This window comes from Sparus aurata, chromosome 20 (assembly GCF_900880675.1).
Source record: "Sparus aurata chromosome 20, fSpaAur1.1, whole genome shotgun sequence".
Lineage (NCBI taxonomy): Eukaryota > Metazoa > Chordata > Actinopteri > Spariformes > Sparidae > Sparus > Sparus aurata.
Window position 1 is genome coordinate 26,360,109 of NC_044206.1, and position 14,402 is coordinate 26,374,510.

Sequence of the window (14,402 nt, forward strand, 5' to 3'; positions counted from 1 at the left end):
GAAAAAATGGCTTATAGTAAAACCTCGGCAAATGAAACAGGTGGTGGACTGACAGAGGACATCCCCTGTCTTCAATTGAGCAGCAGGTACTGCTGACTTTCTCCGATGAACAGATTTGGGGAATTCAAGGATTTGACACCCTTGAGCCAGAAACTTCAGAGCAAGGTATGCCCATAATAGCACAAACACGCATTTCTTTTATTGGATACATTAAGTTTATTCAGATATGTGCCAAAAAAAAAAGAAAGAAAAATAATGTGCTTCCTGAGTTAACGTTTAGTTGAATATGCACTGAAAACGCGTAATTTCATAATTTAGGCTACAAAAGTATTTTTGCTTCTGATTTATCAGAGGATTTTATTTTCCAACAGTGACGCAGAAGTGTGTGCGTTTCATTTTCCAGTATCACAAGATGTTTTTCCCTATGATGAAACAGTCTGTGGCACTTGAAGACGGGTTACATTTCATGGCACAGGATGTGCGAGCTGTGGCCTCCGTGACGCGCGCGCTCAGGCGGGACACTCGTGCCATCGTTACGCACACCAGGCAGCTGGTCAGTGCTGTATCTGGGCTGACGATGGCCATCAATGCCCTGGCAAAGGGGATCGAGGGTGGCGTACAGGGAGTCGGGAGGTCATTAAGCATCGGTGGTGTTTCATCTGAGTAGCCGGGAGAGGGAGGGGAGGTCGCAGGAGGAGATGGACGTGCGTTACGCATTAAGTGGACACCAGCGCAGCCTGCGAAAATGGAAAGAAAATAGATAATGGCAATTTCAACATTCATTTTGTTTAAATTTAGGCTGGGTCGTCGTTTTTTGGTAGCTGTTATTGTTTGTTTTGTTTGTTAGAGATAGTTCGTTCGTTGTGCCTATGCCTCCTCCTTGCTACAACGACCGCAGCCATGTGTGCGTCAAGCTGTGCCAGTTAATACATGACTTTCAAACGTGCAAAATAAAGACGCAAAAATCAGCGAACGCAATTAGTTCTAGGTTTGGTAAATCACATTGCGTGCGCTAAATTAATCCATTTGCATCTACTCCTCCCAATATTTTGCGTGTTCTGGCAAAGACGCCCATATTTACATATTCATCAAGGCAAACACGCTAAATGGATTGCGCGTGCTATTTTGCCCGTTTGAGGGACGCTATCCTCCTTGCGTCTGGTTAGTAGATCAGCTTTAACAAGTTTTTGCGCGTGCAATCAAGTTTGCACACGTTTTTACACACGCAAACCTTTAGTAAATCAGGCCCTCAAACATGATTACATGTGCACTAAAGATACTCAAACATGATTACATGTGCACTAAAGATACTCAAACATGATTACATGTGCACTAAAGATACTCAAACATGATTATATGTGCACTAAAGATATTTAAACATGACTACATGTGAACTAAAGATACTCAAACATGATTACATGTGCACTAAAGATACTCAAACATGATGACATGTGCACTAAAGATACTCAAACATGATTATATGTGAACTAAAGATACTCAAACATGATGACATGTGCACTAAAGATACTCAAACATGATGACATGTGCACTAAAGATACTCAAACATGATTACATGTGCACTAAAGATACTCAAACATGATGACATGTGCACTAAAGATACTCAAACATGATTACATGTGCACTAAAGATATTCAAACATGATTATTTGTGCACTAAAGATACTCAAACATGATTACATGTGCACTAAAGATATTCAAACATGATTATTTGTGCACTAAAGATACTCAAACATGATTACATGTGCACTAAAGATATTCAAACATGATTATTTGTGCACTAAAGATACTCAAACATGATTACATGTGCACTAAAGATACTCAAACATGATTACATGTGCACTAAAGATACTTAAACATGATTATATGTGCACTAAAGATACTCAAACATAAAGTGTTATGTTATTTAACATTATGTGACTGACATGATGACAGTTCACAATCAAAACATTTGGATCAGTGATTTCAGTGAACTGAACTGAATCTGAACTGAATCATGTGCTGACAAGTTTACAGACACAGAGACATGATGGATCCTGCCCAAGGCCCGAAGCCTGGGTAAACAGGCTCAGTGAACTTGGTGTGGAAGGTGTAGATGTGGCTCAGAGTGTCAGATGAAACCTTATAGTAAGACAGAGTGCCAGCAGACCAGTCCAGATACACTCCCAGACGGGGGAATGGACCAGGAGTAACAGGTAAGTAATGTTTCTGATTATCATGTTCTGCATATAGTTCTTCTGGACCTGGGATCTGGACGAATCCTAAACACCAGGACAGTTTATTCCCTCCGAGCATGGACTGGCCACCGCCTCCTTTCCTTGGCATCCCTCTGTAGCAAACACCTGCAGTAACATTGACCTTAGAACTTTTCCACTCCACCTCCCAGTAGCAGCGCCCAGTCAGCTCCTCTCTGCACAGAACCTGACCCCAATAATCAAATCTCTGTGGGCGGTCAGGATACGACTGTCCTGGTCCACGTGTCACCTTCTTGTTTCCCTCAGACAGAGTGAGCACATTGTGTGCTGTGTCTGGGTCCAGAGTGAGATTACAGGCGTCTGATGGAGAGAACGAGACGTGATCATGATCACAGTTCATACACATTTATTGATGATTCAGAACACATTTGAAAGGACAGGCTCATATATTTGAACATCACTCACATGCTCCTACGTACTGTTCATGGACAGTGGTGGAAAGTAAATATTTCACTTTGAGATACTTTCAGTTCCAACTTCAACTGATGATCTTTGACTGTCATGTAGCCAACAGTTAGAGTGGAGCAGTCGCTGCTCATTAAACTCTCAGATCTCAGCCTCCGTCCAGCTGTGTTCTTACAGATAGATATAAAAATATCTGCTTCAGATACTTTGAAGATATTTTGCTGATAACAGCTGTATAACTTTACTACAGTAGTCTTTTGAATGCAGGACTAACTTGTATGAACTACTGTTCTATTATTGTTCTGGTACTTTTACTTAATTAAAGGATCTGAGTACTTCTTTAACCACTGTGCATCCATAGTACTGTCGCTCATTTCACTTAAGTCCCTCTATAAATCAGTTTCAGTGTCAGCTCCCAGAAAATCTGCAGGACTTTTGTAAGAAAGCTTAAAATGAAGTGTGAGAGTAATAAAAGTAATGCGCAGTCAGGTTTCTGAAGGAGACTCATTTGTTCTTATTTGTCTTACAGTGAAAATAAAATACTTACACCAGAGTAAATCTCCTCTGTCTGTGACAGTCTCCACATCAGGGATGTTCGGCTTTGATAAATCCTCAGTGAGCAGAATGCCGTTCCTGTAGTGGTAGATGGTTGCTCCGGTGTATTTCTCATTTGTGATGGCAGCTACCAGGAAACAGAATCTGCTGTTGGTCTTCAAAGATTTGGCAATATCTTGGAAAGATTTGGCTTTTTCTCTCATCTTGGTTAAAACTTCATCTGAGTAGTACCATGGGACTTCATTGGTACATCCTCTAAGTGAATCCAGGTATTGGTCCATCTCATCCAGGCCGGGGTCAGAACTCTGCAGGGAGGTGAAGACGAAGCACAGAGCTTCATCAACACCTGCAGCAAGAACCTCTCTGTCCAGCTCTGACTGATTATGGACGATCTTTGTTCCCTCCATCATTTCCACACAGGACCTGATGACGTTGATTTCTCTCTCTTTATGATCCAGCCACTTGTCTAGTTTTTCACTACTGAATGGTGACTTGTTTCTTTCATCAAGGAGTTTCTTTACTGAGCTCTCGTCTTCTTTACCTTCACGGATGGAGGGAAGTTCCTTCGCCATGGTCGTCTGGAGGTTAGATACGTAACGAATACAACAGTTTTGGAACTTGTTTAACGCTTTTTGGATCTGTGGAAGATTCTCTATCACTGTGTCGTCCAGAGAATCGTTGCATCTCATTTGTATTTCTCTGAAATCTTCGAGAACATTCTGCGCCTTCCCCACTAAACCAACGCTGATCTCTCTCTTCAGCTCAGCTGCAGTCGTGTCAAAGACCTTCAGAGGCATCATCCAGACCTTCAGGGGAACAGTCTTCTCCCTATTTTCTCCCAGCAGCCTTGGAAGCTCTGCATAGGTCTTCACTGCTTCTACAAATGTTGCAGGGTTACTTTCAAGAATGAAGTCTCCGTAGAATTTGCAGGAGAATTTGTTGGTCAGTTCTTTTTCTTCCTCAGTCAGCTTGATCTCAACTTTACCCTCAATATTAAATGTGGGGATCATCTTGATCACAGCCTCCATCTGGCCCTGGATGTCCTGAACGCTGCTGGCTTCTAGCTTCTCACTGTCAAACACAAAGAAAGAATCTGCCCCATAAAGGATTCCTGTGACTACATGTGTTGCCGTGCCCTTCTTGATGACATCTTTCTGTTGGGTGTTCATGGTTTCACCTTGAATCACTGACAACTGATTGAAGTGTGTGGTAGCGTTGTACTGACACGTCACTCTGCTCTGATTCTTGAATTTCTTCGTATCATTCAGATACTTGGCAGATCCTCCAACTTCGATCAGGCCACACAGGAAACTGGCCTTCAGAGAAGCTTCAATGTCCAACAGGGAGGACTTAGATTCAATGGAGTCAGATGCAGAGACTTCAAAGTTACTGGTTTCCTGAGATGTTTTAACTGTTTTCTCTTTTAGAGTGTTTGGATCCCACAGTGTCAAACCTAAAGAAATTGGAAAACATCAGGAATCACTGTGGACTTGGATCTTGGATCGGCTGCATGATGTGGTCAAAGAATAATATTTCAATTGTGACATGATTAGAGAGGTCAGAGAGAATGATGGTTTTTGGGTCAGAATTCTGTATTTGACAGGACAAACTTTTAAATTAAGATGATGTGACATTTGTTGGGGTCCAAACAAACATGAATGAGAAAATCTGCAGAACTAGATTTGTGGGCCAGGGACCAGAGCAGCTTAAACAGTTCCTGAACCTGTTTAGAGATATACTATATATAGTACTGTTTTAAACATATAAGTAGTTCATATGTCAATGTCAAGACTTACCTGGGATCAGTTCATCTCTGCGAGCATCATAGAGCATTCCTAGGGTGAAAGGTCGACCCAGGGCAGCGATGTTCATGACTTCTGAGGACATTTTCTTCAATCTGTTCAAGAGACACCACAACCTTCAGGACTTCATTTACACTTAGAGCTGCTGTGATATGGTTTTCTATTAAAATCAGTGTTAAACAGCTCTGTATTCCAACAATAATCACTGTTATAGGACTCCACCTTACACTTGGTGCAAAGCAAGTCTCACACCCAGTGCCCACGTTGTTCAAAAACAACTCTACTTGTAACATGTTGGACTGTAAGTGAGGTGTGATCAGGTGCACTGATGGCAGATTGCTATCTTGACTTGACTAACTTGAAAGTTACAGCAAGTCAAAGGGCCATATTTAAATGAAGTTTTATAACTAGGTTCGGGAACAAAGACCACGCCTCGAACCCATCTCATTTCCGCCCGAAATATATTTAAGCACACCCCATCCGTTCACTCCTTCTTTGACTGATTCTCTACATCGTCAGAACCGAAAGTAAAACAAAAAAGGAAGCAGTACCTGAAACCATGGAGAACGAACTCTCTCTGAACCCGTCAGACAACGAATTGTTTGACGACATCCCAGAGACCTCTCCATCACCGATCATACCTCCTCATCAGCCAGCCCGGACACGCTCTACCATCCACGTCGTCAGTCGTCAGAGGTCGTCAGTCCACCGGCGGCTCCAGCACCATTCGCCCGTCTCCCCGCCACCACTCCAGGGGACGATATCGCGCCCGGCGCCCGACCGACACTCCTTCCTCCAGCCGCTCCGGACGAAGCCTCCGCGACCCGGCCTCGCCTCGCCGTTTCGCCGATTGTCCCGCGGCTCCAAACATCTCGTAGTGGACGGTCGCTCGTCTTAAGCGCACCCTCACAGAGCGGAACATAACTTTCCACCGCACCGACAACAAGGCGAAGTTATTTCAGCTTCTCACCAACTCCCAGCAGAGCAGCATTCCACACCGCAGAACTCCGCGGCCACTTCCGGGTTCACGGCCTCGCTCCCACCGCAGCGCCGATGACGTCATCGCGCACCCAGCCCAACCTCACTCAACAGCCCTCCCAGAGGGCCAGGTCGTACTAAACCCACAGCCTGCATCTCTCGCTCCTAACTCTTCTTCTTCCGTATCTCACGCTTCACAAACAACCCGAGCACATGCATCCCTCCATCCCAGCATCCTTTCCTCTTCTCTTTTTCCTAACTTCCCTGTCCCTCCTGTTTCAACCGCTTCAGCCGCACAGAGCGCACCTACTACAACGGTCCTCGGCGGCACCACCAGCCAAAACCCTCACTTTCCTCCTGTCTCTTCCTTTCTGAGACATCTGATCTCCGCCTTCAACGAGCTCGGAGTCCCTCTCTCCCCGGAGAAAACCGAGGGCCCCAGCACATCCCTGGAATTCCTCGGCATTACCCTTAACTCCGTGTCACTTCAAGCATCCCTGCCAACAGAGAAAGTACACCGGATTTCCTTAATCATCTCAAACTTCCTCCTGGCGCACGAATGCACCAAACGCCAACTCCTCTCGCTACTCGGCCACCTCAACTATGCAATCCGCATCATCCCACAAGGTCGATCCTTCCTGTCTCACCTGCTTTCCATAGCCTCCTCAGTCCCATCACTCCACCACAACGTCACACTGGACAACTCTTGCAAAATGGAGCTCAAACTATGGCACCAGTTCCTCTCCTCTTGGAACGGCATCTCCTTCTTCCACGACACACACATCACTTCACCAGAAGACATCCAACTATCCACAGACGCAGCTCCTTCCGTCGGCTTTGGCGGCTACTTCGGCGGCAAGTGGTTTTCAGCCAAATGGCCCCCTGAATTCTCATCGCTCTCTCCTTTCTCCACCATCTACGAAATGTACCCAGTCATCATCGCAGCTATTCTTTGGGACCACAAATGGTCAAAGAAAACCATCACCATCCACTCCGACAACACCGCAGTTGTTGACATCATCAACAAGGGACGTTCACACTGCCTAGACATCATGCAGTTCGTCAGGAAACTCACCCTAGTCTCGGCACAACACCAATTCATCATCCGAGCAGCTCACATCCCCGGCCATCAGAACACAATCGCTGACGCACTCTCCCGTTTCTCATTTCAGAAATTCAGACAACTGGCGCCAGCCTCCGACACCGTCCCAACTCCAGTCCCACCGTTTTCTGCCACCATCTTCAACTGACTCCCGAGCTTCAAAACCTGGTTTCCATCTCCCAAAGACGCCATCCTGAACAGCGTCGCTCCCCATACACTTGCATCATACATGACCGGATGGAATTGTTTTAAAACATTCCACGCCTCTCATAATCTTCCGTTTCCTTCGCTCGACGTCTTGACCCTGTCGAGCTTTATCTCATTCGCCCATTCCATCCTGAAGATGAAATCCACCACTATCCAGGCCTACATAAGCGGCATCAACTTCTTCACCAGACTAACCTCCGGGGCGCCATGCCAAGCCACTTCCCATTCCCACATAACGATGCTAATCAAAGGTCTCCGCAAGACAGAAGTCCATACTCCACCAAAACGCTCGCCCCTAACCTCAGATCTCCTCACCCGATGCATCAGAACCCTCCGCTCAGGCTATTCATCCCTGTACGTCGACAAGGTCCTGGAATCCATGTTCCTTCTAGCGTTCTTCGGCTTTCTGCGCTGCTCCGAATTCACGGCTTCAACCTCTAAATACAACCCATCTTTCCACGCATCCATTTCAGACATTTCCAATCCGTCCACCGACATCCTCATTTACAACCTTAAATGCAGCAAGACCAACCAGTCCGGTCCACCTCAACCCATCCATCTCTTCCGCCTAGACTCATACATCAGCCCTTTCGAACCGTTACAAGAATACATCAACTCTAGGCTAGCCAGCAGAGCCTCCCCCCAGGACCCTCTGTTCATCACGGAAACGGGAAAAATAGCCACACGTCACTGGTTCCACCGTTACCTCCGCCAAATCCTGTCTCAATCAGGAATATCCCCAGATCCGTACTCAGGGCACTCCTTCCGCATCGGAGCCGCCTCCTCCGCCTCCAAGCAGGGGGTCCCCGACCACGTCATCAAAATCCTCGGCCGATGGTCTTCCCCCACTTACCACACATACATCCGCAACGACATAAACGACATCAAAAACGCTCACACGCACCTGTCTCACTTAAGTTTCCTTGGGGGCTAACGAAGAGATAGGAGGCGGCTCCCCCACTCAGCGTCTCCGCACCCACTCCGTTCCTCCCGTTCCTCTCATCCCACCAGCTTCTTTTCCTTCCTGTCAACCCTCACCCGTCCTTCCTAAACCCCCTCATCCCTCGACCCTCGACCCCTTCCCCCATCCCTCGACCCCTACCCCATCATCCCTTCATCCTTCCATCCCTCGACCCTTTCTTTCCCAGCATCTAACATGTGTCACTATGTCTAATAAATTCCTGTTTTTATTCCATACAGCTCTCGGCGTGGTCTTTGTTAGTGAAACGGTCTATAGCACATGGTGGTGGTGCGTTTAGGCGTGTCCAAGTCCATTCCGACATCAAACAGCAGATAGTCTGGGTGCAAAGAGGTTGTGTTTGATTAAGCAATATTACCCAAGAGGGTGTGCTTTAACGTCATTTGAGCACGACTCAAAGGGGGGGCCAGATTTTAATCGCGGACTTCCACCAGTAGGATACTGTATCCCCATCATTCAATCAGCCAATTTAACACAGAGACAAAACATTCACATTCATGAGTGATATACAATGACAATGTCAGTGCAATGACGTCTCAAAAATCATCATTCAATAAAAATAACAGGCACAAAGTGCAACAGTAATAAAAAAATTAAAAAAAATTCATGTTTGATGTGCATTTCTACTCCCTGCCTTCCCATTCCATGACATGTTTCATATTTATGGCGTGATATTTGTGCCACATTCGTGAAGGAGCAATGGGAGATTTTGAGCACAGAAAAATATATTTTGCTTGAACATAAATTACATTTTGAAGATGATTTTCCCCGGGTAAAACATACATTTCATTTGCGGAAACAGAAATATATTCTGTGCTCAATAAATGTGTTTGTATATTTGCTTTTCTGCATTTTAAGATGCAATAATAACCTCTGCGCTCTCACAAACTCTTTCTGGCTGCGCTGCAGACCGCTCACTCTTGCTCTTAATCTCTCCTTCTGTGCGCTCAACTTTGCCTGCACACTGGCTCAAGTTAGCACTTCGTTAACAAACAGCTAAACACCGGAGCGCACTACACGGATGCGCTCCGACTCTGACTGACCTTACACCTGGACGCCGCACACCTCGATCACATGCATGGCCACAGTTTGCCATACACACGGCTCTCCTATTTCACCTTTCACGGACTCCTCGGGTTAGGGTTGTGTGCACTCCTACGAGCCTGCGTTCAACCGCAAAAGGAGCGGCACCTAGTGCGCTGCGTAAATGAAGGCCACGCGTGGCTCAGAAAGCCCCTGCCGCAGGAGCTGGAAGACAAATGGCTCAGCAAGGTGGAGACACTGCGGGCGGCTATTTACTATATCAAACACCTGCTGGACTTGAACACGTCCGGGATGGAGGTGTCACTCCGTCCGAGTGACACCTCCTCCTCCAGAGCTGTTGTCTTCCAGCTCCTGCGGCAGGTGCTTCCTGAGCCACGCGTGGCCTTCGTTTACGCAGCGCACTCGGTGCCACTCCTTTTGCAGATGAACTCAGGCTCGAAGGAGTAATCACACACGCTGAGAAGTCCCTGAAAGGGGAAGGAGGAGAGCCGTGTGTAGGGTAAACTCTGGCCGTGCACGTGATCGAGGTATGCGGCGTCCAGGTGGAAGGGCAGTCAGAGTCGGAGCTCATCCTTGTAGTGTGCTCCGGTGTTATCCATGGAGAGGCCGTGGAGAGCACGCGTGGACATATGAAACAGGCTCCACTAACGCCTCTCTATGAATTAAAAAGGAGAGAACATGTTTGTTCTTTGTGTTTTTGAGGCTGGAGGTATGGGGCGTGTGATCCGGGCGGAGAAGTAGCCCTATCTCTCTCATCAAAGTAAATTCTTTAGCCTACATAATGTTCCTTCCGTCGACATTGTGAATTATTGATATTTGGAAATTGACTCGCGGGCAAGATATATAGTCATGGGTATATAGTCTTTAGTTTTATTTATAGTAGTATGTTATTATATATTTCTATTATTCTGTTTCATACCATGGTCTGGGGGAATACTGGATTTTGATTGGCTGCAGGGTGTCCATTAACCCCTGATATATGGACACCTACTAAGTAGTTCCAGTCAAATTGACTGTTCACTGCTGTAAATCAATGCGCTATCAAATCTGAATATTATGTTTCCAGCACTGAGTTCAGTCCGTCAGTCCTTCAGTGTCTTATCCTCTGAACACCACAGGGTGGCGACTGTAACACACAAGCTGCAGAAAGTTCACTTCCCCTCTGAATTTAATCTCACATCCCGTTCTCTGTTCAGCTCTCTGCTTCAGGCTGCGGCCACAGTAACGTTACACACGGACGGTCATTTGTTCTTGAAAATCTTGCTATTGATTTGGGGACAATGACATGACTGGTTAGCTAGCTGGTCGTGTTAGCTAGCATACTGTCAAATTATATTTACTGTTTGTCAACCATGCACGATGTTATTGATTTTGAATCTTGCTAGCATAGCGTTAGCTTTCTGGCTCATCCTGAGCGGACTAGAATATCTCCCGTTGCCAAGTCGTATCTATGATCCGTCCTATTTACTGGAGGAGTGAACAACGTCTCCTTTGCATAAGAACCTTGCGGGAGAGTAATGATTGTTCCAGGTATTAGTCAAACCCTCAGGCGTTACCAGGGAAACTAAGTTATGGCTTGTGAAAAACTTTATATTTTGATTGTAAAACGCATGAAAACGTAAATTAATGGTCCGAATTTCTTTTCTTTGGCAAGTGACCATGGTATAAGCGGGATAATGCCCTTCGAGGTGTCCAGTAACAGGAGTTAATGGACTTTGCGGAGGCAACCGTCCGACGCGTTCTTAGGCCTCCGTGTCGTCCATTATCTCCTGTTTATGGACCCCTCGTTGGGCATTATGCCTTACATGTTTTCTATCTTTGCTGTTAACTTGTTTCAGTATCTGTAAGCTGCTATTGCACCTGAATTTCCGTGATGAGGGATCAATAAAGTCTTATCTCTTATCTTGATGTAAAACCAGGAGCACCCAGGGTTCAAGTTAGTCAGGAACAAATAGGAGCTGAGCTCCAATTGAAATAGCAAAATGACACATATGTGGGGCTCACTGATACATTACCAACAAGCAGTATTTTAATCCCAATTAATGCATTTTTCAATGTAATGAGAAATGTTTACATTAATGATATAAATGGGTTAAAAGAAATAGGGTGTGTGCACTGTCACACCTTTTTTTATGTAAAAGAATGAACTGTGACTAAAAGAAAGACTTGTGATCTACTTGACCCGATTGTTACAGACAGTGGGCTGCTGAGTGTGTGTGAAAGTCATAGACATTAAACACGTATACAAGTGAAGCCTCTAGTAACAGCAGTATCCCAGACTCCCTTACAAATCCAAGGATTTTAAGAGTTGTTGCATGATGAGGAGAAACTTAACAAACATTGTGAAACATCTATGGAAAATTTTTAATAATTGGTCCCTTCTTGTAAATTCGGCATTAAATGCACCACATTAAGACTGTTCCTCACTTGGAAAAAGTTTTTAGTTTGTTGCGGCATTGCTGTAAAAAATGTCTGGTTTTGGTGTTTAAAGTGCTTCGTGGCTGCTTCTGTGTCTGAGGTGAGTCTTTCCTCCCAGCAGCTCTTTGAACACACTGTTTCTACTGATTCAACATTTAGACCACAATAATGAATGTCCACAGCAAACATGTCAAATTATATAAATCCAGTAAACATTAACTAGCAGGCTACTTCTTAGGGGGAAACGAACTTGGAGAAAGTCACCAGACTCCCTTAAAAAACGCTAAATTTTAAGACTTGTTGATTAGAAGGATCTGAATAAACTTTGTGAAACGCTGTCTGCAACACATTCAAGAAAACATTTTACATGTACATATTTCTTTATTTGTTTAATAAAACGTATCTGTTTTCTCTACTAATATAGGTATATACTGTCTTCTCTCTCTCACACATAACACACCTGTTCCACTATTATCCTAACGTTTGTAAGGGTTAGTCACTTTTAGAGACCCCAGCAAAGCTCTGATCTGGATCCCTGGGTGCACCCCAGACATCTGCAGCCCATTTGTTAGTGACACATGCAGTGTATGTAAAGAGACGTTACATGAATGTTCCACTCTGTAACACAGACTGGAGTTCAGTCTAAACACAGATCTGTTTCTGTCACCCATCAGCCCAGTTTGTCCTCACCTGGTGAAGTTGTGCAGATCAGCTGAGTCGTGTGTGAGTCTTCTTGACTTCCAACTGGAGCTGCTTGTCTGATGAATTCTGATTCTGGGAGGAAACTTATATACTGTCAGATCTCTCTCTCTCTTCCACTGACTCCTCCCATGACACACCATGACGTATTATTTATTCAGGTCACTGCCTTCAGGACTGATACCTGTAGTCAGGTGATAACATTGTTCTCTGAAGAAATAAAGAGATAAGTAACTTGGTAGTAGTGTGCTGACTCCTCCAACTTCTGCCAGACTTTTACTGAAACCCAGTATGTGTTTTATCATTGTCAAAACAATAAAACAGCCTCAAATAAATCATTCAGTGTTGGGAAAGTTCACTTTCTACATGAAATAGTTCAAAGTTCAGTTCACAAATTTTAAAATGAACTAGTTCAGTTCATAGTTCATAATTCAACATTTTGAACTAAGTTCACAGTTCCAAAAATGAACTGGTTCATAGTTATTATTTTTTTCCAATATGTTGATGCAAGCTATTATTTTTCAGAATTATTGCCACAGCCCATATAGAACCACAGATGGCAATTAGTTTTCAGTTTTAACACTGAAACTGCAGCTCTTTGACAGTATTCTGCAAAACCAGGTTTTCCAGCTGCGGCTGGGAGATGAAAACAGTGGCTTCAGGGAAAACTTTTCATTATGACTCAGTAAGGTATTACTTTTTTTGTTATTTAACAAAATCAGAGATTTAAGCAAAGAGCTCAGTTCCAGGAGAAAAGGAGCAGATTTAGGTAGTGATTTTGCAAATTTTTGTTTGTGAATAAAACATTTTGCATAGGATAACAAAGTTTATCATGTGTTCAAGAGCATTATCTTCTGGGTTAACAGCAAATAACATGTTTAAGGGTAAGAGAATGGAGAGAGAGCAGCCTAAAAAAAACGAGATTCAACATCACTCCAAAACTTTTGAGATATATCACAATAACAAAACAGATGTGAAGCCTTCATTTGTTTTTGCCTCCATGCTTAGCACATTGATGACGCATGCGGCGGTGCGACTCTGTGGTGGCTGGTGTTGCCAGTGTTCTGTCCGGTCTTGGACGAATTAATCTGTGTTCATTTGGTAATGCCTGCTGTTTCTGTCTGAAATAGTTAAGTTTTGTTTTGATCGAAAGTAAAGCGAGTTGCACAAACCTCTCGTCCAGCGTCCTTTTTATACACAACAGCCAGACTGGGTGTTTTTCCGCTACATATTTAGCCTGTTGACGGTGTGTTTTAGCCGGTTTTCGCCTGGAAGGCTCGATGGAAATCTGGCACTGTGTTGAATGAAGTTAAACTGTGAGAACGCACTATTCACAAATGTCAGAATGAACGCGTTCACTATAACATTCATCAGGCAGAATACAGTACGTTCAGTTCACGTTCGCCAAAAATAAGAACGCGTTCATGAACGATCGTTCATTGAACGTGTTCAGGCACAACACTGAAATCATTCATATAATAACAGTGATGCTGCAACAAACTTCGTAGCCTTGTAACCCTCGTTTTGTTGATAAATGTGGAGTCAGCTTAAAACAAACAAACAAACAAAGAATAAACATTGATTTAATTTAACCTGATATTCACACTGTGACAAAAACAACCTCAACTAGGCTTCAGTCTGTCAGTTTCCTTAGCGCTCAATGATCAGAAGAACTGTGGAGACAAACCAGGATTGAGAAATCCCTCTCTTGTTCTAGTCACAAGTGTAGCTGTTGGTTTTGGGTTTGCAGCTGCTGTTTTACCAGTATATTGCACATATCAGTTCTATGGCTGAAGAAGATTTGACAAGCAAATGGCCCGTCCATTAAATGGCTCACACTCACCCATTGAGCATCATAATCTTGGGGCCTGAAGTCTAATTTTGAAACGGCTGCAAAAATTCAACCATTGGTGTCAAATCAAGACTTTGTGTCTCCCTTCT

General features: G+C 44.3%; 1 protein-coding gene across 1 annotated transcript; it reads right to left on the minus strand.

Moving 5' to 3' along the window:
• Positions 1–1,933: 1,933 nt before the first annotated feature.
• LOC115571447 (neoverrucotoxin subunit beta-like) lies at positions 1,934–12,548 on the minus strand. The gene is made up of 4 exons (XM_030400874.1): positions 12,453–12,548; positions 5,029–5,129; positions 3,225–4,685; positions 1,934–2,572 (listed from the first exon to the last, which is right to left on the minus strand). Exons 2-4 carry the CDS (start codon positions 5,117–5,119, stop codon positions 2,028–2,030), a joined length of 2,097 nt encoding a protein of 698 aa, XP_030256734.1. The 5' UTR covers positions 5,120–5,129; positions 12,453–12,548; the 3' UTR covers positions 1,934–2,027.
• Positions 12,549–14,402: the final 1,854 nt, after the last annotated feature.

What these genes read in the sequence shown, in the direction of transcription:
- LOC115571447 (XM_030400874.1), bottom strand. Translation starts at nt 5,119, where the DNA reads ATGTCCTCAGAAGTCATGAACATCGCTGCCCTGGGTCGACCTTTCACC. An exon ending in CAGAGATGAACTGATCCCAG is followed by an intron (nt 4,686 to 5,028) that starts GTAAGTCTTGAC and finishes CAATTTCTTTAG; the next exon opens with GTTTGACACTGTGGGATCCA. An exon ending in CAGAGGAGATTTACTCTGGT is followed by an intron (nt 2,573 to 3,224) that starts GTAAGTATTTTA and finishes TCTCTCCATCAG; the next exon opens with ACGCCTGTAATCTCACTCTG.